Genomic DNA, 21967 nt, shown 5'->3' on the forward strand with positions numbered 1-21967 from the left:
AAAAGACCTCCTCCCAGTCTGCTGGCACGCAAGTCCTCCGAAAGACTTTGTCACCCGCAGGTACCTGTGTCTACCTAATAAACCTCTTACGATTTGCATCCGTGTGGTCTCGGCCTGTTCCTTGGCTTCGGGGAGATCTCCTCCCGAGGGAAGGTCCTCTTGCGGGGGGGGGGGGGGGTCTTTCATTTGGTGCGTTGGCCGGGAATTGAGAACCCCCTCGCCCAGGGACCACCGACTCACCATCGGGAGGTAAGCTGGCCAGCTCCGATTCGGTTGTCTGTGATTGTGTCTTCTGTGTTCTTTGTTGAATTGTCTTCCATGTTCCCTGTGTTCCTTGTTGAATTCTGTACACTCAGATCTGGGTGCACTGTTTTTTGGCAGAGGCTAGAAGGGGCTGACGAGCCCAGACTTCTCCCCCGCAGCCCTGGAAGACATTCCAAGGGAATCAGGACCCCGGGCCCTCAGAGGTCAGCCCGCAAGGGTTTCTAGAGCCTACCTGAGCCCCCAGAGTCAGTCCACAAGGACTTCTGGAGCCCGATTCTTCGGAGCTCAGCCCGTATCCGAAGGATACGTGGTTCTATCTGGAGAAGAGGGATCCAGACCCTCGGAATCTCCGTCTAGATTTTTGCTTTTGGTTTTACGCCGGAGCCTCGCTGCGCGTTTGTTCTGTCTCTGTCTTTGTGTGTCCTTTTTGGTTTTATATTTGGTTCCCTTCTCTTTGAGAAGATGGGACAAACTCTAATCACCCCCTTAAGTCAGTCGATGTTCAAAAGAAGAAATGGGGGATCTTTTGTTCGTCCAGGTGGCCTACCTTTGGGGTGGAATGGCCAAGAGATGGCACTTTCAATCTTTTTTTTTTTTTTTTTTTTTTTTTTGGTTTTTCGAGACAGGGTTTCTCTGTGGTTTTGGAGCCTATCCTGGAACTAGCTCTTGTAGACCAGGCTGGTCTCAAACTCACAGAGATCCGCCTGCCTCTGCCTCCCGAGTGCTGGGATTAAAGGCATTTCAATCTTAATATTATTTCCCAGGTTAAGGAAAAGGTGTTCAGCCCGGGACCACATGGACACCCGGATCAACGCGCCTACATCGTTACCTGGGAAAGTCTGGCACATGACCCGTCCCCATGGGTCAAGCCCTTTGTCATCTCTAACAGACCCCAACCTCCTCTTACCCCTACGGCCCCTAAGGCTCCCCCTCCTCCGGGGAGCCAACCGCTCGTACCTCTTCCTCCTGCACCTTCCTATGCCCCACCCTCTTCTTCCATATACCCCACTATCCTTAAGGAAAAGTTTCCCAAAGAAAAACCTCCGAAACCTACCCCTACGCCCCCTCCCATTCTTCCTCCGAACCCTGGCTCTCCCCTCACTGACCTTCTATCAGAAGAACCCCCTCCTTATGCAGATCCAGAGGATCCAGAGAGTCCGGAAGGGCCGGAGGCTGCGGCGGCGGGCGGACAGCCCGCACAAGTCTCCCTAGCCCCCTCGCCCGTGGCTGGAAGACTCCGGGGAAGGCGCGAGCCATCCCCGGATTCCACTTCTCATGCCCTACCCTTGAGAGAGGGCCCGAATGGCCAGCAGCAATACTGGCCATTCTCTGCCTCAGATCTATACAACTGGAAACAGCATAACCCCCCTTTTTCCAAGGACCCGGTGGCGCTGACTAACCTGATTGAATCTATTTTAGTCACCCACCAGCCCACTTGGGATGATTGCCAGCAACTCTTGCAAGCCCTGCTGACCTCAGAGGAAAAGCAAAGAGTCTTTTTGGAGGCTCGAAAAAACGTTCCAGGCGACAACGGTCGCCCAACCCCTTTGCCTAACGAAATTGACGAGGCCTTCCCTCTGACGCGACCTGATTGGGACTTCACCACAGCTGCAGGTAGGGGACACCTACGCCTCTATCGCCAGCTGCTTATAGCGGGTCTCCGAGGGGCGGCACGCCACCCCACCAATTTGGCCCAGGTTAAGCAAGTAATACAGGGAAATGAAGAGATGCCCGCAGCCTTCTTAGAGAGGCTCAAGGATGCTTATAGGATGTATACCCCCTATGACCCTGAAGATCCAGGGCAAGCTACAAGTGTATCCATGTCTTTCATTTGGCAGTCTAGTCCAGATATTAGAAGCAAATTGCAGAGACTTGAGGGTCTCCAGGGATATACTATACAAGACTTACTAAAAGAGGCAGAGAAAATTTTCAATAAGAGAGAGACTCCAGAAGAAAAAGAGGAAAGATTATGGCACAGAATGAAAGATCGGGAGGATGAAAGAGACAAAAAGAGAAACAAGGAATTGACTAGGGTGTTGGCCACCATGGTTCAGGGACAGTATAGAGAGGGAGACAGGCAGGGAGGACAACTCGGGGCCAAGGTGGACAGAGACCAATGCGCCTATTGTAAAGAACATGGGCACTGGATCAAAGATTGCCCCAGGAGAAACAAAGGACCCAGGAAGCCCAGGTCCCAAACCTCCCTCCTCACCTTAGAGGATTAGGGAACTCAGGGCCAGGAGCCCCCCACCCCCACCCCCCCGAGCCCAGGATAACTCTTGATGTGGGGGGGGGGGGGGAACCAGTCACCTTCCTAGTAGACACCGGGGCCCAGCATTCAGTCCTGACCCAGACTTCAGGGCCACTCAGCGAACGATCTGCTTGGGTCCAAAGGAGCCACTGGTGGCAAGAGATATCGATGGACAACTGATCGGAAGCTTCAGCTGGCTACCGGTAAGGTGACGCATTCCTTCCTGCACGTTCTGGACTGTCCCTATCCCTTGTTGGGTAGAGACCTTCTTACCAAGCTGAGGGCTCAAATTCATTTCGAGGATACAGGGGCCAAGATAACGGGCCCAGATGGAGGTTCCATTCCAAATTTTGACCCTCCGGCTGGAGGATGAATATAGACTTTACGAGCCCCCGGGGCAACAGACAATTGACATGGCCCCTTGGCTCAATGACTTTCCATTGGCATGGGCAGAGACTGGAAGAACTGGGATGGCTTTACAACAACCTCCACTTATCATTCAATTAAAGACAACAGCTACTCCTGTTTCAATCAAGCAGTACCCCATGTCCCATGAAGCATATCAAGGCATAAGGCCCCACATAAAAAGACTACTAGATCAGGGCATTCTCACTCCCTGCCGGTCACCATGGAATACCCCCCTTTTACCAGTAAAGAAACCGGGGACTGGGGACTACCAGTCAGTGCAGGATTTGAGGGAGGTCAACAAAAGGGTGGAGGACATGCACTCCACGGTCCCCAACCCCTATAACTTATTGAGCACTCTGCCACCATCCCACGTTTGGTATACCGTATTAGACTTAAAGGATGCCTTCTTCTGCTTGCGGCTGCATCCGGAGAGCCAGCCCCTTTTTGCCTTTGAATGGAAGGACCCAGATCTTGGTCTTTCGGGTCAATTGACCTGGACTAGGCTCCCCCAGGGATTCAAGAACAGCCCCACCCTCTTTGATGAAGCTCTGCACCGGGACCTGGCGACTTTCGGGTCCAGTACCCCACCCTGACATTGCTCCAATACGTTGATGACCTCCTTCTGGCGGCCGCTTCTGAGAAAGAATGTCAGGAGGGCACAAAGTCCCTCCTACAGACATTGGGACAATTAGGATATCGGGCATCAGCCAGGAAGGCTCAGATGTGCCAGAAGCAAGTCATTTACCTAGGTTATCAATTAAAAGATGGACAGAGATGGCTGACCGAGGTGAGCAAACAGACTATCACTAACATCCCTGCCCCCTGGAACCCCCGCCAGCTGCGAGAGTTTCTGGGAACAGCGGGATTCTGCCGCCTCTGGATCCCAGGGTTTGCCGAGATGGCCGCACCCTTGTATCCTCTAACTAAACAAGGGACAATGTTTGATTGGGGAGAGGAACAGCAGAGGGCTTTCAAAAACATTAAGAAAGCCTTATTAGCCTCCCCTGCTTTAGGCCTCCCTGACATCACCAAGCCTTTTGATTTGTTCGTGGATGAGAGACAGGGTTACGCCAAAGGGGTCCTAACTCAAAAACTGGGCCCTTGGAGGCGTCCTGTAGCTTATCTCTCAAAGAAACTCGACCCAGTTGCTTCAGGGTGGCTGCCCTGTCTGCGAATGGTAGCAGCTATTGCAGTCCTCACTAAGGACGCGGGTAAACTAACCCTGGGCCAGCCATTGACTATCCTGGCGCCCCATGCGGTGGAAGCCTTGGTCAAGCAGCCTCCAGACCGCTGGCTCTCCAATGCCCGCATGACTCATTACCAAGCCCTGCTCCTGAATGCGGACCGGGTGCAATTTGGACCTGTGGTCGCTGTTAATCCTGCGACCTTGCTCCCCCTGCCGGAGGACCCGGAATACCACGACTGCCTCCAGATCCTCGCAGAAATGCACGGGACCAGACTGGACCTGATGGATCAACCCCTCTGAGATGCTGACTACACTTGGTATACGGATGGCAGCAGTTTCCTGGCAGATGGGGAATTAAGGGCGGGGGCAGCAGTGACAACGGAGACTGAGGTAATTTGGGCAGAAGCCCTACCAGCAGGCACCTCCACCCAGAGGGCTGAACTCATCGCTCTGACCCAGGCACTCTGGATGGCAGAAGGTAAGAGGCTAAATGTTTATACGGATAACCGATATGCTTTCGCCATGGCTCACATACATGGGGAAATTTATCAAAGACGAGGGCTGCTGACCTCAGAAGGAAAGGAAATTAAAAAAAAAACTTGAGATACTGGCACTCCTAAAAGCCTTATTTTTGCCCCCAAAAATAAGTATTATGCACTGCCCTGGGCATCAAAAAGGCCATAGCCCTGAGGCAAAGGGAAATAGGTTGGCAGATAACGCTGCTCGAGAGATTGCTATAAAATCAACCAAGACCTCCCAAGCTCTCCCCTTGATGAACCCGGAAGAGGCCCAAGCCTCCAGTTCGCTACCCTATAGTAAAGAGGACATTGATCTCCTAAAGAAAATGGGGGCCACATATGACACCAAAAAGCAACAATGGGTTCTCAAGGAAAAGATTGTCATGCCAACAAAACATACTTATAAAATGATAGACTACTTGCATAAATTGACTCATCTGGGGCCAAAGAAGATGAAAACCTTGCTGGACAGACAGGAGTCAGGCCAATACCTCCTGAACAGGGACGGAGCCCTGCAAAAAGTGACTGATGAATGCCAAGCCTGCGCTCAGGTAAATGCAGGCAGAACCAAGCTTGGTCCAGGAGTTTGGGCACGGGGACATCGTCCCGGAGTACATTGGGAGATCGACTTTACAGAGGTTAAGCCAGGTCTCTATGGGTACAGATATCTCTTGGTGTTCATAGACACTTTTTCAGGATGGGTAGAAGCTTTTCCCACCAAACATGAAACCTCAAAGGTGGTGACCAAAAAGCTCTTGGAAGAAATATTTCCCAGGTACAGAATGCCTCAAGTCTTGGCACCGATAAGGGGCCCGCCTTCGTCTCCCAGGTAAGTCAGTTGGTGGCCAAACTCCTAGGGGTCGAATGGAAATTACATTGTGCGTATAGACCCCAAAGTTCAGGACAGGTAGAATGCATGAATAGAACAATTAAGGAGACCTTATCCAAATTAATGCTTGCAACTGGCACTAGAGACTGGGTGCTCCTCTTACCACTGGCCCTGTACAGGGCCCGCAACACCCTGGGGCCTCATGGACTGACTCCTTTTGAAATCCTATATGGGGCTCCTCCCCATTTATAAATTTCTTTAATTCAAACATTGCCGATTTTGCTAACAGTCCTTCTCTGGAAGCGCATTTACAGGCATTACAGATTGTGCAGAGAGAGGTTTGGAAGCCACTCGCCGCTGCTTACCGAGACCAACTGAACCAGCCAGTGGTACCGCATCCCTTCCAGATAGGAGACACTGTTTGGGTTCGCAGACACCAGACCAAAAACTTGGAACCTCGGTGGAAAGGCCCTTACACTGTCCTTCTGACCACCCCAACGGCACTAAAGGTTGATGGCATCGCAGCCTGAATCCACGCCTCACACGTTAAGGCCGCCCATACAGCTGAAAAAGCGGAGCCCGCCGCGACCCCAGCATGGAGAGTCCAATGCACTCAAAACCCCTTAAAGATAAGGCTTACCCGTGGGGCCCTTGGATCATTATATGGGCCCTACTAAGACTGGGGATGGCGACACAAGAAAATAGCCCACACCAGGTTTTCAATGTAACCTGGAGGGTTACAAATCTCATGACAGGAAAAGTAGCCAATGCCACCTCCCTGTTGGGAACGATGATGGACGCTTTCCCAACCCTGTACTTTGACCTCTGTGATTTGGTGGGAGAGTCCTGGAACCCCTCAGATCAGGAACCATTCCCGGGATATGGCTGCCATCACCCGGGGGGGGGGGCGGGGGACATGGGACCAGGAACAAAGACTTCTATGTTTGTCCAGGACAAAACACACAAAAGGGATGTGGAGGGCCGGGGGACAGTTACTGTGCCCAATGGGGTTGCGAAAAGACGAGGGAGGCTTACTGGAAACCCTCCTCCACCTGGGATCTAATCACGCTCAGACAAGGAACCACGCCTGGGTACTCGGGAAGGGGACCCTGGACTTGCGGGGGGGAAAAGCTTGTGGCCCCTGCTATGATATCACTACCGCTACCAATGTCCAGGGCTCCACCCCAGGAGGTAGATGCAACCCCTTAGTCCTAGATTTCACTACGCAGGGAAAAGAGGCCTCTTGGGACGGGCCCAAGTCATGGGGATTGCGCCTATACCGTTCTGGACATGATCCTGTCCTTATGTTTTCGTTAACCCGACAGGTGATGAATGCAGGCCCTCAGCTATCGATAGGACCAAATCCAGTCCTACCAGAACAAAAATCTCCTTCCCAGCCAGCACAAGTCTTACCCCCAGCAGCACCTCGTAGTACCTCAATGACCTCCTTAGCCAGCAATAGTACCCATAGCACACCTGCCACTACTACCACCACCCTGTCTCCCCGTCAGCCTGGAACAGGAGATAGACTACTCAACTTGGTACAAGGAGCCTATCTGGCTCTCAGTTTCACAGATCCGAACAAGACCCAAGATCGCTGGCTATGTCTGGTTTCAAGACCCCCTTACTATGAAGGAGTGGCCGTTCTAGGTAACTACACCAACCAAACCTCTGCACCCACCAGCTGCACTTCCATCCCCCAGCATAAGCTGACCCTGTCTGAAGTATCTGGACAGGGACTTTACATAGGAACCATTCCCAAAACCCACCAGGCCTTATGTAACTCAACCCAAAAGGTGTCCAGAGGAACCTATTACCTAGCTGCCTCCAACGGGACCTATTGGGCATGCAGTACTGGATTAACCCCATGTGTTTCAGCTGCTGTGCTCAGTGAAACCTCTGATTATTGCGTTCTAATTGAATTATGGCCCAAAGTTACATACCATGATCCTGAATACATCTATAGTCATTTTGAAGGGAGACCCCGATTCAGGAGAGAACCAGCCTCCCTAACTCTGGCCTTATTACTGGGCGGCATCACTATGGGGGGAATAGCGACGGGGGTAGGCACAGGGACCACAGCTCTTATGGAGACCAGCCAATTTAGACAACTCCAGGCAGCCATGCATACTGATATCAAGGCGCTGGAAGAATCGGTTAGCGCACTTGAAAAGTCATTAACCTCCCTATCAGAGGTAGTCCTACAAAACAGGAGGGGGCTAGGCATGTTGTTTTTGCAAGAGGGTGGGTTATGCGCGGCACTCAAAGAGGAATGTTGTTTCTATGCGGACCACACTGGGCTGGTGAGAGACAATATGGCAAAGCTTAGCGAGAGGTTAAGACAGAGACAAAAGCTGTTCGAATCACAACAAGGATGGTTCGAAGGATGGTTTAATAAGTCTCCCTGGTTTATGACTCTATTGTCTTCTCTGATGGGTCCCTTGATTATCCTCCTTCTGATACTCCTGTTTGGGCCCTGCATCTTAAACCGCTTGGTCCAGTTTACAAAAGACAGGCTGTCAGTTATTCAGGCCCTAGCACTGACCCATCAGTATCATATGGTACAACAACAAGAAACAGAGGTTCCGTAACTGCTTTGAGTAAAAGATTTAACTCTATGATAAAAGAAAAGGGGGGAATGAAAGACCCTACAGACCCCCTCCTCAGAACCCGCAGCTAGCAGGCTCCCTGGGAGAACGTCCTGTTTTCTTGAAAGATTCTCAGGATCAGCAGCTAGCCTGCTCTCATGAGAGGAAAACAGGATATCTATAAGATAGGACATTTACAAAGCAGGATGACTGCAAAGTAGGATATCTATAAGATAAGAACAGGATGTCTGCTACCAGACATACATGCTGGGAGAAGAAAAACCATTCATATCCCCCCCACCCCCCACCCCCGCCTCATTCCCATAACCACGCTTCTGCTTCTGTAAAACTTGCTTTTGCTACCCTCTTTCCTATAAAAAGACCTCCTCCCAGTCTGCTGGCACGCAAGTCCTCCGAAAGACTTTGTCACCCGCAGGTACCTGTGTCTACCTAATAAACCTCTTGCGATTTGCATCCGTGTGATCCTTGGCTTTGGGGAGATCTCCTCCCAAGGGAAGTTCCTCTGGGGGGGGGGTCTTTCAATGACAATGATATTTATTGTTTCACCACAAGTCAGTAACTTAACATAAAACTAAAGTACAAGAACTGCAAAGTGTAGGCTGGGCAGAGTGGCACTGGCCTTTAAACCCAGCCCTTGGGAGGCAAGACTGGCTAGTGTCCGTGCATTCTAAGCCAGCTTGGTCTAGGTAGTGAGTTCCAGGCCAGCCAGGGTTATGTAAATACCCTCTCTGAAAAAACAAACAAACAAACACAAAACAAAAACAAAAAGGAAATAAAAGAGAGAGAAAAGAAAGGAAACATGCAAAGGGTAGTGGGTAGAACATTCCCTCACATGTCACACACTCCCTCGAGTCTCCAGAGATTCATTTGATAAAGCCAGATCTCTACCACCCAAATACAACCAGGCATCCAAGTATCTAGCTAATACAGTTGCCCATATGTGGTCCTTAATTATTCTATCTGGACTGATTATTATGCAGGGTACTCTTCTACCCCCAAGAGGTTAAAGACAAACCACAGCAGTGTGAAGGGCGGCTTCAGTTTACGGTACCACGAGGTCCTTTTAATACCACACTTGGAACATTTAGCATAAAATTCTTCATTTGCATTCCAGGTACCAACAATCCCAGAATAGTGCATTGTCTAAAGGTGTAAGTCAGCCTTCCAATTTCCTAGCGCTGAACTCAGCTGTTACCTAGTAAGTTCGTGATTTTGTGTATATTCAACCACATGAAAAACTAAGTTAATAACAGGTATGTGGGAATTAGGTGTCCTGTGTGGAAGTTCTCAACAGAAAACCTGGAGCAGACTCGGAAAGACAACTAACAAATGGAAGAAAAAGTAAACCAACTAGGTTTTACATTTATTAAACAGCTAACTATAATAATTATTAACTTTCACTATCCTTGGCCACCTAAATCTGATTTTTGTTACGGTATTCTCCCGTTTTACACAGGAAAACTAGCCAAGACTCAGAATTTTCCAGCAACAAAGACAAAGGGAGTCACGTTAACTCCACCTGCCCACCGACGCTCAGCCCCGCCCCCGCCCCCGCCCCCACCCTGCCCAGGCCCCTGCGCCGCTGGTCCCCGCCCCCAAACACGCCCCTGCCGCTCTGGTCCCCGCCCCCAAACACGCCCCTGCGCCGCTGGTCCCCGCCCCCGAACACGCCCCTGCCCCGCTGGTCCCCACCCCCAGGCCCGCGCAGGCCTGAGACCACGCCCCCTCTGGAGACTAAACTCCTCCCACGTACGGTTTCCGTACATAGAGATCGCTTATTGGCTGCTGGCAAATACTCTTCTCTTTAGTTAATACCGTCCGGGTCGAAGGTCCACGGAAGATGCTCTTAGCTGCTGGGAGGGGGTGGTCACAGGCATGTGCACTTCCGTTTCCGGTGTGTCCTGGAGCCATGGCTACCGCCAAAGAGGTGACGCTTCTGTTGACATGCTGCAGATGGTGCCGGAGCCTTCGAGGACCCCAGTCCCGAGTAAGTGCATCTGTCCTCTGCTGGCAAAATCTCTCGGAGGAGGACGACCTCGGCGATGCCTCCCGCAGCAAGCACCTGCGACCTTTCTGTTTCTCTCGCGGTCTGCAGGCATTCGCCGCCCTCGTGCCCGGTGTGTCCCAGGTAGACAACAATTCCGATTTTCTGGGGAAGAAGCCCCATCGTAAGCATCCTGGCATCCTGCGTCTTCCGCACGTCCGGCTGCCGCAAGCACTGACTAACGCCGCGCAGTTACTGCTTCTTGGTGAGAAACTGCGGGGAGGGGAAACCAAAGAAACAAAGGAGGCCGGCACGCAGTGATGAGACTTTCCGTCTGTGGCCACAGAGAGACCCGTCCGCATTACAGAGAAGCAGGTGCAGGCGCTCTCCAACTATCTCTGGAGCCGACATTTGCCGGTAGAGGCGGAGGAGTTGCAAAGACGAGCTGTGAACCTTGAGAAAAAATTCCTGGAAAACCAAGGTGGGATTTAAGACTAAAAGTAAACCAGATTCAGAGGGAAGTTGGAGCAAGGAATCATTTAAATCTCAGATAAATGCTGCCGTTTCTTATTTGATGTTTAGTACCAGCAGTTGTTATCCGATGCCCTACTAGAAAGTAGATTGGGCCGGAAATGCTAGCGGGTGGCTGGCTGAAACCCACTTCGGGAGCAGAAAATTATTACATTTAAGATTATTTTCAAGATTGTGAACTTCATATTGTAAGTTTACCCTTTATTCTTCCTGCATTCCCTGCATTTCCCACAGTACCTGGCTTAGAGTAGCTGTCTTAGTGTTCTTTTGCCATGAAGAGGCACCATGACCACAGGCAACTCTTATTAAAAGAAAGCCTTTTAACTGGGGCTGGCTTACAGCTTCAGAGATTTAGTCTGTTGTCAGTGTGGTGACGAGCATGGCAGCAGGCGGACTTGCTGCGGGAGAAGTAGCTGGAGTTTCAGCATCTGATCTGCAGGCAACAGGAAGAGAGAGACTTTGGGCTTGGCATGCAAACTACCTCCATTGATACACTTTCTCCAAAGAGGCCACTCCTCCTAATCCTTTCAAATAGTGTCATTCCCTGGTGACCAAGCATTCAAATCCATGAGCCGATGGGGGCCATTCTCAGCCAAACCATTGCAGTGGGGATTTGTAGAATTTTACTACAAACACAGTCACGGAACTTAGATTTCCAAGCCTCTTTCTATGGGAATATTGAAACTCTCTGACTCCTAAGTGCATGGAAGGGGAAATGTCCATAAAAATGCATGTATTCTAGCTTTTAGACGTTGATTGTGTGGGCAGAGATGGTTGAAGTGAGAACTATCTGGTCACAATAAATAAATGCAAAGCTTCTTAGGTTTTTTATCAGATTTCTGTTTACTATGAAGCAAAACTTGGATAGATTAAGTTGATTCAAACACTATTAGAGGCGAGATGGGTACACTCTGGGTCGGTGGCAGTTCACTCTCCCGAGGTGTTCTCTGGGTTTGGCCTCTCTTTACCTTCTAGCCTTTTCTCAGGTGGGAGGAGGAGGGTTTGGTAGGCAGTGTGCTACAGGGTCTAACTGGTTCTCCCAGGCCCTCACCTCCAGCCCTTCTCACCTAGACTCAGCTCAGACAGAGGAGAAACTTCGTGAGGCAGTACTGCATGCCCTGCGCCGGACCACCTACCATTGGCAGAAGCTCAGGTAAGGACTTGTCCAGAGGGTACAGAGAAGGAACGCTGATTTGAGGAGAGCTGAGATGATGTCGCCTTGTGTCTGAGAAAACTCCCTGGAGTCTTCTGTGTTGGAAGGGGAGTCCTCCAAATTCTTCACTTCCTTGACTTTCGAGTCGCTGTGGGGTGGGTTTATTTCCTAGTGGGAAAGACTGATTTCTTTTTTCAGCTATAATGAAGAACTGAGTCTGATATACATGGCAGCAAGATTGGACGGTGCTTTCGCGGCAGTTTTCAGAGCGTTCCATGAGGTGAAAGTCTCAGCTTCCCACCTGACCCCTTTTATCATTGGTTTATTATCTGTAAATCAGTCTTTTGTGATAGGAGTTCTTGGAATGTTATGAGCATGTTCATTTATCCTATGTATCCTTGGAAAAAGATTCTGCGGCCTGAGAAAGGTTTAGAATCAGTGAGATGTTTCCTATCTCAGAGAGTTTTATTGACTCTTGGCCATGCATTCGTCTCGGTTCCCTATCATCACTTGGGTTCTTAGTGCTACCTTACCTTTCTCTGGGTTTTGTGTGTTTCTTCAGATCCAGACTCGAGTTCCAGAGTTCCAGCCACAGACGCTGATGGACTTTGGATCCGGCACTGGTTCTGTTGCCTGGTAAATAACTTTCCTAACCCTTGGTCATGTCAGGTCCAATTCTAGGGAGTCAGATTTTCTATGCCACCTCACATCAACAAACCGGGGTACCAGAGAGCAAGACCGTCAGATCTGGAGTGTTGCTGCCCTCAGATTAGCCAGGCAGAAGAAGGTGGTTTGATCTAGGGTCAGATTCAAAGAGTGATCCATGAAAAAGCCTGGTACTCGGGTCAAAAGAAAAAACAATTTAGTGTAGGGAGTAGATTTTGCATACTGATCAAAATATTTTGTCTACAAGTCAGTGTTGAATCATCTGCCATTTATTTCGGGAGTTGTAAATGCACTAATAAATAAAATAACACTGTTAGTTTATGTGTTCTGAGCCTGTCTGTAGGACTGAGAGCAGGTGAGTATGACCGTGTGTCAGAAGAATTGGTGGTTTTTTATCTTCATCTCAGGGCTGCTCACAGCACTTGGGGCCAGAGCCTCCGTGAATATGTGTGTGTGGACAGTTCAGCTGCCATGTTGGGTTTGGCTGAAAAGCTACTAAAAGGTAAAACCAAGCTCTAATGTAGGGATTTCTAAAAGTTGAAGGAGTTAGGAAAGTTTTCATTGGGATGTAGAGGAGAAAGATATAAATTATAATCTGAGCTCCTTCCGTCATCACAGTAGAGCAGTGATAGAGGCCTTTGTGGGGCTCTGGGTGGTTGGATGGGGTCAGCAGGCCATGTTTTAAGGCTCCCTTACAGTCTTGTGCCTCTCGGCTAGGGTTATCGTCTGAGGCATGTCTCCTAACTGAGCCAGCTTCTGGCTGTGAAGCTCATGTTCCCTCAGCTGCCGTATCTTTCTCTCGTAGGTGGTTCAGAGTCAGGGAAGCCCTGTATCCCCGGTGTCTTCTTCAGACAGTTTCTACCTGTGTCACCGAAGGCAAGTAGGCTGTTCTAGGATAGCTGTGGTTTCAGCCTAGGCATCATGGTGCACACCTATGATCTCAGGACTCAGGAGCTGAGGCTGGAAGATTACCATTAACTCAGGTCTAACATGGGTTACATAATGAGATCTCTTGGGATCAGAGGGATTTAGAGGATAGGAATTTGTTGTGCTTTGGGGGAGATGTCACGTCTGTTGTGTCCCTTGTCTTGGTCCTCAGGTCCAGTTTGATGTGGTGGTGTCAGCCTTCGCCCTCAGTGAACTGCCCAGCAAGGCTGACCGCACTGAGGTAGTTCGGAACTTGTGGCGTAAGACAAGCCATTTTCTGGTGAGTTAGAGTTCTTTCCCCTCGGGTTTTAAAGTGGCGCTGTGGTTCTGTGCCTCATCCTCTTGTTATCGCCTAGTGTTTCTCTTTTATAGATCTGTGCACTTTCTTAGGGTCACAGTGCCCACTTCCCTGCCTGACGGAGCTACTGGCATTGTTTCGTGGGATTCAGAGTGCCTGCTCATTGTCTCTGTTTTTAACAGGTGTTGGTAGAGAACGGAACGAAAGCTGGGCACCGTCTGCTCATGGAGGCCAGGAGCCTGGTCCTCCAGGTGAGGTTACTTGTCCTCAGGTTCTCCACCTTTGTGTCGTAAGTCACTGTCGCACATTTGTAGTGGTGACGGCGTTCACGCTGCAGACTGCACGAGAGCCCCAGGCAGGTGCTGCTCGCTCCTCGCTCCTTTTCCTACTTTGCTGACCCCTGATTGAAGGTGTTGCTGACCCAGAACCTCAGTGAAACTGTGTGAGCCAGTACAGCATCCTAAATTTACCTGTGGGAGAATACAGTGCCAGGTCCCTGCCTTTCTGCTGCAGTGAAGACAAGTCTGTTGTTTAGCACCTTAGAGCTGTAGCCAGCTTAACTCAGTGAGCATGGTTTGTCAGTATGAGGATTATTCTGAGGAGTCCTCAGTTCTCCACCTTTAGAGGTTGGATTATGGCGATAGATCCCACAGGGTTGGCTGTGTTTCCTTGATTGCAGGAAAAAGAGAAGTCCCCTTTGGATCTTCAGCCTGGCTTTGTCTTTGCCCCAGTAAGTACCACTTCCTCCTGTTCTGTCGCTCCAGAAGGGTGCTGCTCAGCCACTCTCCCCTCCTTTGTCTTTCCTGTGATTGCCACTGCTTTCCCAACCCTCTTCCTGTGACCCCCTTCTTCCTGGCCTTTTCAGTGTGTGTATGATGTGGGGCACATGTGCGTGCTATAGCACGCTCGTAGAGGTCAGAGGACAGCTTCAGGAGTCAGTCTCTGCTTCTCTGTCGATTTAGGGGACCAAAGTCAAGCCATGAGGTTATGCAACAAGCCCTCCTCGGTCCCAGCATCACTGAGAATCTCTTGTGTATTTGCAGTGTCCCCATGAGCTCCCTTGTCCTCAGCTGACAGCTTCCAAGCCCCTGGCCTGTAGCTTCTCCCAGGCTTATCATCCTATTCCCTTCAGCTGGGTATGTATTCTCAGAGTTATAACGAGGAGAACAGCCTGGGAAAACAGGATGGATTAATAGATGGATAGTTGGGGATCGAGGGGTGGGAAGAGCTGGAGAATTCCTGGGGTAACCTGGAGCTCTATGTGATTTCTAGACTATGAGAAAGGACTTCAGGCACGTAAGGGGAAGGGAGCGAAAGGATCTGTTCTCTCTAAACAGCCCCTGCATTCTTCTTTCAGAATAAGATGCCGAAAGAGGAAACATTCTCTTTGGTAATCCTTGCCAGGGGGTCTCCAAAGGAGGCTCATCGCTGGCCCCGTGTCACTCAGCCTGTCCTTAAACGGCCTCGCCATGTGCACTGCCACCTCTGCTGTCCAGACGGGCACATGCAGCACGCTGTGGTCACAGCCCGGCGGCATGGCAGGTACCGGCGACGTGAGCGGCTGGGGAAATGTAACAAGAAGCTGCAGCCCCTGTTAATGCCTCTCTCCTGGCTGCAGGGATTTGTATCGCTGTGCCCGCGTCAGCTCCTGGGGAGACCTTCTACCTGTGGTTGCTCCATCCCCTGCTGAAGAGCCCACGGAGAGTTGACAAGGATGTGGATGCGGATGTGACAAGTGTTTCCTTCCATCACACCTGCCAAGGCCGAGGCTACCTGGTGTCCAGGAAGACAGTGCTGGTACCCTGTGCTTGTTGTTTGAAATTTTAATAATAAATTTGTTAAGAACAGACGTGGATGTCATGACTTTTAAAGATGTGGGGTCAGTTGTCCTGGCCTTTTAGCGAGAAGAGAATGCTGAGATATCAGGAGTGAGATCCTCTGCTTCTACCAGAGACACTTCCTTGAAAGATGGCTAGGGTTGTGGGGAAAGACACCTCAGGCCCTGTGGGAACTGGCTTAGCAGGTCCCAACCGGTGCTTATGGTGTTTATGTGGGCCTCTGAAGTGGGAACTAGCAGTTAGCTGACTTTGTTACCCGTGTCTCTGCCGAGGTAACCTTGTCTGGAGTTGGCCTTGTCTTTCCCTCAAGTCTGGTCCCATCTCCAGCCTTATCTAGATCTACTTAGAATGCTTCTGTTTATTTAGTTTGTTTCCATTTTCCTGTTTCCTTTCTAGAACAACCTCAGTTCCCAGCAGGAAATGGTAATAAACCTTCAAACCCACCCGGAAGGCAGGCAGGGCCACTCACTCCGGGATTCCGACCTAGAAAGGGAAAGGGGCAAGCTGGTAACTTACGGGTTTTGATGAAAATCAAGGTTCTTGGATTCCTTGACACCAATGGACAGCTGGTGGAGCATTGAGCAATCCGAGGTTCTGCACACCAAGCTTGTAAACTGCCCTGTATGATCGCAATGACAAGGTTGACAGTTGGTAATTATAGGAAGAGCGGCAAAGACATGGCACAACTTATCTTGACCAAAAGGAAGGAGGTGCCCTGCCTGGGCTTTGTGTTTGTTTGAAGTTTGTGGGTTTCTTTAAACTTTAGAGAAAGAGAAGCGTTTAAGCTTTTGTAAGAGAAAAAACAGATAACGATTTCACTTCATTACAGAAATGGCAGTCAGAAGCCGTGACAGGTGAGGCATGGTGGCCCATGCCTCTAATCACAGCGCAGGAGAAGCAGAGGCGGAAAAAATTTCTACAAGTTTATCAAGGCCGGCCTGGTGTACATAGTAGTTCCAGGCTAGCCAGGGCTACACGGTGAGACCCTGTCTCCTCCCCCCAAAGTGACAGTATCTGTGTTGTGACACCAGGAATCTCCACACACACACCCCTGGAAATTTCCGTGCCTGGAGCTATTTTTTCTGGAATTAGAGGAAAGGGGAATCCCTTCACTTGCTAATTCCCACAGAAGAGAAGCAGCCCTGCTCAGCCCCACCCCCTCTACCCTCAAGTGGCCCCAAATCCTCTCTGAAAGGGTTCAGTTCAAGTATCAGCATAGAAACCTGTGAGGCTTGTGAGTATGGAAGGCTCAGGTTAAGTGTCCTGACGGTGGCGCGGCCAGCTTGCCCCACACACACATTAGCTGGGCCGTAAGTACCGTGGATGGTCCCATTTGAGGTTAGATCAACCCCAGACATGAACTAAGGCTCCCCAGAGCTCTTGGATTAGTCACAGCATTGAAGAGCTACACCTGGCAGGGAGTCTGGAGTTTCTGGTTTGGAAGCTCAGGAAGGCGTGAGGCAGGGGAGGGGCCTCCAGATAGTGGGAGGGCTGGTTGCTGGGGCTGAGCCCTCGTCTGCTGTGCAGCGCCCAGACCGTCCAGGAGTCCAGGACAAAGAGGATATCCACAGTCTCCTGGAATTCACGCAAGGCAGCGCTCCACTGTGGTCGCCTCAACCGCTGCATTTGTCATTCTGAGGCCTCTGCTCATCCTGCACCCCAAAGATGGAAGTACTGCTTGGAGTGAAAGTTGGCTGCCTGCTTGCCCTTCTGGTTCTCACCCTGGGCTGTGGCCTTGCTCCCATCTACTTCAGATGGTTCCAGATGGATGCAGCTACAGGTAGAGCCCCACTCCGTCTCTGTCCCTTACACCCAGGCTTATCTCAGACCTTCCTGACACCTGGCTCTGGTTCTCCCGTCCCCCAAGACCTTGGGTGCTGTCTGTTGCCCTTCATTCATTCCCATTTATCTCACTGCTAAGTGGAGAATAACCTTTGCTTTTAGGTCGTCACTACAGAGTTCTCGGCCTCCTGGGCTGCATCTCTGCCGGCGTCTTTCTGGGAGCAGGGTTGATGCATATGACTGCTGAAGCCCTGGAGGGAATTGAATCAGAAATTCAGAAATTCGTGGTGCAGGTGGGTAGCGGGGAACCGTGTGACCAGACTATGGGGCGACCAGAAGCTAGGGAAGAAAACGGGAAAGCAGAGGAGCGCCCTGCGGGTGGAGCAGAACTGGTGGGAGGTGGCCAGCTTGGGCTTCCAAGGGAAGCTTGGTTGCTGAAAGGGCAGGACAGGAACTAGCACTGCCTAGACTCGGTCTGATTTCTGGTTCTGTCTCCCTAGAACAGTACAGGAAGTACAGGCAACTCTTCTCGTGACGCTGCTTCTGATTACGTACGTATCTACTGTTAGCGCCTGTCCGGAGAGTGAGCCCGGGACTTTGCATGCCCTTCTGATGTGTGAGGAACCAGGAATCTCTTCCCTCAGCTCAAGTGTTAAGCGAGAGGGTGCTAACTAACCCTCTGCTTGTGGACCCTCAGGAAAAGCTCTTGCTTCCCTTCCTACCCTGGACCTTCATTTCTAACCCAAGTGACACTTTGTCCCTCAGCCCCTCTAGGCTTCTCACTTTTGCGTGCCTGCTCGGCCTCATTCCCCCTTGTGTTCTGTTACCACATTTCCCATTCTCGTCTCTCTCCTGGCCCATCAAGTGCTTCATCTCCTTCCCTCTTTCTGTTCCTAGGTGGAGTATCCCTATGGAGAGCTCGTCATCTCGCTGGGCTTTTTCTTCGTCTTCCTTCTGGAGTCGCTGGCATTGCAGTACTGCCAAGGGGATACTGGAGGATCGACGGTGCCGGAAGAGGAATGGGGAGGGACTCATGCCTTTGGATTCCACAAGCACCCTCCGGTGCCCTCGCCGTCGCAGGGTCCCCTCCGCGCCCTCGTCCTTCTGATCTCTCTGTCCTTTCACTCCGTGTTCGAAGGCCTGGCCGTGGGCCTGCAGACCACAGTGGCAGCCACTGTGAAGCTCTGTGTGGCCGTCTTGGCGCACAAGGGGCTTGTGGTGTTCAGCGTAGGCCTGCGGCTGCTGAAGGTCGGCGCCGGCTCGCGGTGGGCCACGTTCTGCATACTGTCGTTAGCACTCATGTCTCCTGTGGGCCTGGCCCTAGGGCTGACTGTGGCTGGAGCGGCCTCAGGACCAGGGCAGGGATTAGCCCAGGCTGTATTAGAAGGAGTAGCAGCGGGCACGTTCCTGTATGTCACCTTCCTAGAAATCCTGCCCCGGGAGCTGGCTTGTCCCGAGGCCCCTCTGGTCAAGTGTAGCTGTGTGGCTGCTGGTTTTGCCTTCATGGCTCTCATTGCCTTGTGGGCCTGAAAGATTCCTCACTGCTTTGTGGGCCTCTCAAGGATGACGTCTCCTGAGGACACTGCCCGGATGACTTTGGCCCTCAGACATCTTTTCAGTGAGGCTAAGCATTTACTAGGCACGGACTATCCCAGATTTTATATACGTGAGAACCTGTTCTTGATAAAGACTTAGAAAGGATATTTGTTTGAGTGCCCATTTAGCTGGGGAATTGGTATCAAGACCACCACCCCAGAGTTGCCGTTCTGTGTAATAAAATGTCCTTTTGCCCCTTCCCTCCAATCACATTGTAATCCATGTCTCTGAGAGGGACAAGGGGGTATGGATGGGCTTGAGGGCACAGCCATTTTAGTGGTTACAGGCCATTGTTGCCTTACCCATGGGAGCTGAGAAGCAGAACAGCATTTAGAGGGGAAAGGATGTTTAAAAGCAGAAAACGGTCTATTTTTCCTTCACTCCCTGCCTCCCCACTCTCAGTGCCTGCCTGTCCCCGCCAGTCCCTGCTTTTACATGGAGTCTTGTGTAGCCTCAGGGACACCATTGCTGTCCTCTGAGCGTCTCTCTTTCCGGCTGCCACAGGCTGAGGGATTAAAAACCAGTGTTTGCAGAGGGGGCCTGGCGCCAGATAAATACCAAGGGTGATCACTCTGAGGTGAACCACCGGGTAGCTTTCCTTCTGCCTGCCTGACCAACTGCTTGAGGAAGTGGGACAGCTGCTCCGCTGCCTAACAGAGGGCACTCCTGATTCCTACACTTGGTGAAGAAGTGAGGCAGGGAAGATGTGCCCTGGAGCCCACTCGCCCTCGCCAGTGTGATAGCCCAACAGCCTTAGCATGAACAAACTCTTGAATCATTCTTGTCTGGGTCTTTGTCTCCTTCCCGCCATAGTCCTCTCCTGAAGCAGTAAGCAACCTAAATCCGATCTCCACAAGATGCCATGAGGAAGCAATGGGCAGGCAGAAACAGGAGTGGGGGGGTGTTCTCCCTGGAGTGTGAGGGATAGTCTCCCAGGAGTGTGGGGGAGGTATTCTCCCAGGAGTAGGGGGGTTATTCTCCCAGGAGTGAGGGGGGGTATTCTCCCAGGAGTGAGGAGGGATATTCTCCCAGAAGTGGGGGGATATTCTCCCAGGAGTGGGGGCATATTCTCCCTGGAGTGGGGGAGGTAATCTCCCAGGAGTGGGGGAAGTAAGGTATGCAGTGCCAGTGACATAGACTTGGGCAGGAACACCTGCGCGTGACAGGTGCTGTGCTGCTCTTTGTACACATATCACCTCTCTTGCACAACCCCAGCAGCGGCCTGATCCCTGTAGAAACCTAGGAAACTGGCATTCAGAAAAGGTGGAAAGTTAGATCCTTTAGCCAGTGGGGCCTCAAAAGTGCACAGAAAGCTTTGTATTGCATCTTTCCCTGTGTTTCCTTCCCAAACACTCCTGCTCAGCCAGTGTGTTAGAATCCCAGATTAGCTCCGAGAGGGGAGGCAGCATGGGAGGATATTCAGCAAGGTGTGTGTGGGCAGGGTTCAGACAAAGCCGGGAAGCTGAGTAATCAGCCTGCCCTTAGTAGGAACTGGAAAGGACCAGCTCTGAGAACTGTGTCCTTCAGGGACCAAACCAGGAAGGTGCTAACATAATCTTATTTTCTTGCTCTGATTTGCTAATGTCCTATTGAGTAAAACCAACTAGAAGCCTGAGGCTAGAAAAGGGTGTAGACCGGTCAAGCCACGGGACAAAATGCTGTCAGGCATGACTTCCGTGCCCTGCCTGCTATGTTTACGGTAACAGGGTCTTGCCAGAACTTTGGTGGGGTAAGCTGAAAGAGCTGTGGTTACATGGAAGTTAGAGAGTTCTCCTATCACAGAAACCTGTCTAACTAGGAAAGGAACCTGAAGGAGAAGCACCCTGGCCTGCTGTGACTCTTCCTTCACCATCAGCTCTTGAGGCAGAGAAGGTAAGAGTTTGGTATCTCAAGTTCCTGGTGAGTCGTGAACTCTCTGTCTCATCCATCCCAAGAATTCTCTCCAGAGCCACCAATACTTCTTTCCTCCCCATATCTATTTCCTTCTTTTCTCCCCCAAATTCTTACCAACAAGGGCCAGACGTGTGTTTAGTTTGAGAATACTGTGTCAAGAGCAGACATGAAGTGGCCCTGTCTGGAGAACACCAGGAGAGCGTCTGGACCGGAAGGACAAACGGAAACAGCATGGAGTAGGAACCAGCATGAGAACCACGATGGGAAAGAAGGGAGGCCTCTGCGGGCGGCGGCTGCAGCTGCAGCGCCGAACGAAGAGGAAAGATGATCCGGGCTGGTGGGTAATTGGGAATGTGTGCGTGACAATTTTACATCTTCCTGTGGGGATGTGAAACACAGAGGAAGTTTTCTCTGGGGCCACATAGGAGTGGCTATGGCCCAGAGAAGATTGAGAAGATGGCCCCACATTCCACGCTCCACCATGATGGCAGCTTTGAGGTTTGTAGTTGCTTTCCTTTGGGTCAGGTGGTTTGTTTTGTTTGTTTGTTTGTTTTTGTTTGGAGGACTTTTTGTTTTTTGGTGTTTGTTGTTGTTTTGGTTTGGATTAATTTTTGTTCGCCTTTAGTCAGAGACTCTCTATGTAGCCTTTGCTAGCCTGGAACTCACTATGTAGACCAGGCTGGCCTCAAACTCCAAGAGATCCACCCGCCTCTGCCTTCTAAATACTGGATTAAAGGTGTGCAAAGCCACGCCCAGCATTCACCGTCATTCGTTTCTATAGCAATAGGACAAAGTAATAATGCAGCAAACCATCACAGGCCTAGGGTGCTGTCTGATGAGTCTTAGTTTTCAGGGTTAATGAAAGTGGTCTATTAATTCATCCCAAAAGATTTTACCGGGTGGTCAGAAAGATGTCAAGCCAGACATAAAAGCAAAGTGTGAATTGCTATCTAGGGGGCTAAAGACAGCCAAAATACACTGCCATTCAGTACCATACCTGCAGCATCCCAGCTTCTCCACAATCACTGAAGTTCTAGCCAGTCAGCCCATCACCCTCGGAGAAGGTCAAACGTGTGAACTTCTTTCTAGAAACTTTAGCCCACGCCCGTCACTGTCCCCATTTCTCAGGGTCACTCCCTCGTGTATTTTGTATATACCTAGGAAGAGAACTCAAGAATTAGGCTTCCTCCGGCCGACCTCCTGCAGAGAGCCAGCTTCCTATTTCTGCTACCAA

At 50.8% G+C, this 21967-nt stretch overlaps 3 protein-coding genes across 4 annotated transcripts; all 3 read left to right on the plus strand.

The window, feature by feature from the left end:
• Positions 1 to 1059: 1059 nt before the first annotated feature.
• LOC130884738 (uncharacterized) lies at positions 1060 to 6083 on the plus strand. Its single transcript, XM_057785863.1, is given in 9 exon segments — positions 1060 to 1101; positions 1188 to 2522; positions 2525 to 2656; positions 2658 to 2816; positions 2818 to 3487; positions 3490 to 4709; positions 4711 to 5377; positions 5380 to 5456; positions 6021 to 6083. Coding segments are annotated over 9 exon segments (4365 nt in total).
• A 3848-nt stretch (positions 6084 to 9931) lies between these two features.
• Positions 9932 to 16398, plus strand: Mettl17 (methyltransferase like 17). Of its 2 annotated transcripts, XM_057786484.1 has the most exons (16): positions 9932 to 10052; positions 10161 to 10314; positions 10396 to 10530; positions 11652 to 11733; positions 11932 to 12013; positions 12296 to 12369; positions 12807 to 12901; positions 13205 to 13275; positions 13499 to 13606; positions 13807 to 13875; positions 14304 to 14354; positions 14668 to 14760; positions 14982 to 15166; positions 15243 to 15421; positions 15859 to 15885; positions 16292 to 16391. In XM_057786484.1, the coding sequence occupies exons 1-14, from the start codon at positions 9975 to 9977 to the stop codon at positions 15331 to 15333; spliced, it is 1368 nt and encodes a 455-aa protein (XP_057642467.1). In that variant the 5' UTR covers positions 9932 to 9974; the 3' UTR covers positions 15334 to 15421; positions 15859 to 15885; positions 16292 to 16391. The 2 variants fall into 2 exon arrangements, with proteins under 2 accessions (XP_057642467.1, XP_057642466.1); XM_057786483.1 differs by lacking the exon at positions 15859 to 15885 and having other exon boundaries at positions 16292 to 16398.
• A 717-nt stretch (positions 16399 to 17115) lies between these two features.
• Slc39a2 (solute carrier family 39 member 2) lies at positions 17116 to 19282 on the plus strand. The gene is made up of 4 exons (XM_057786485.1): positions 17116 to 17242; positions 17407 to 17537; positions 17745 to 17795; positions 18142 to 19282. The coding sequence occupies exons 1-4, from the start codon at positions 17128 to 17130 to the stop codon at positions 18772 to 18774; spliced, it is 930 nt and encodes a 309-aa protein (XP_057642468.1). The 5' UTR covers positions 17116 to 17127; the 3' UTR covers positions 18775 to 19282.
• Positions 19283 to 21967: the final 2685 nt, after the last annotated feature.

Source organism: Chionomys nivalis, chromosome 12 (genome assembly GCF_950005125.1).
Source record: "Chionomys nivalis chromosome 12, mChiNiv1.1, whole genome shotgun sequence".
Taxonomy (NCBI): domain Eukaryota; kingdom Metazoa; phylum Chordata; class Mammalia; order Rodentia; family Cricetidae; genus Chionomys; species Chionomys nivalis.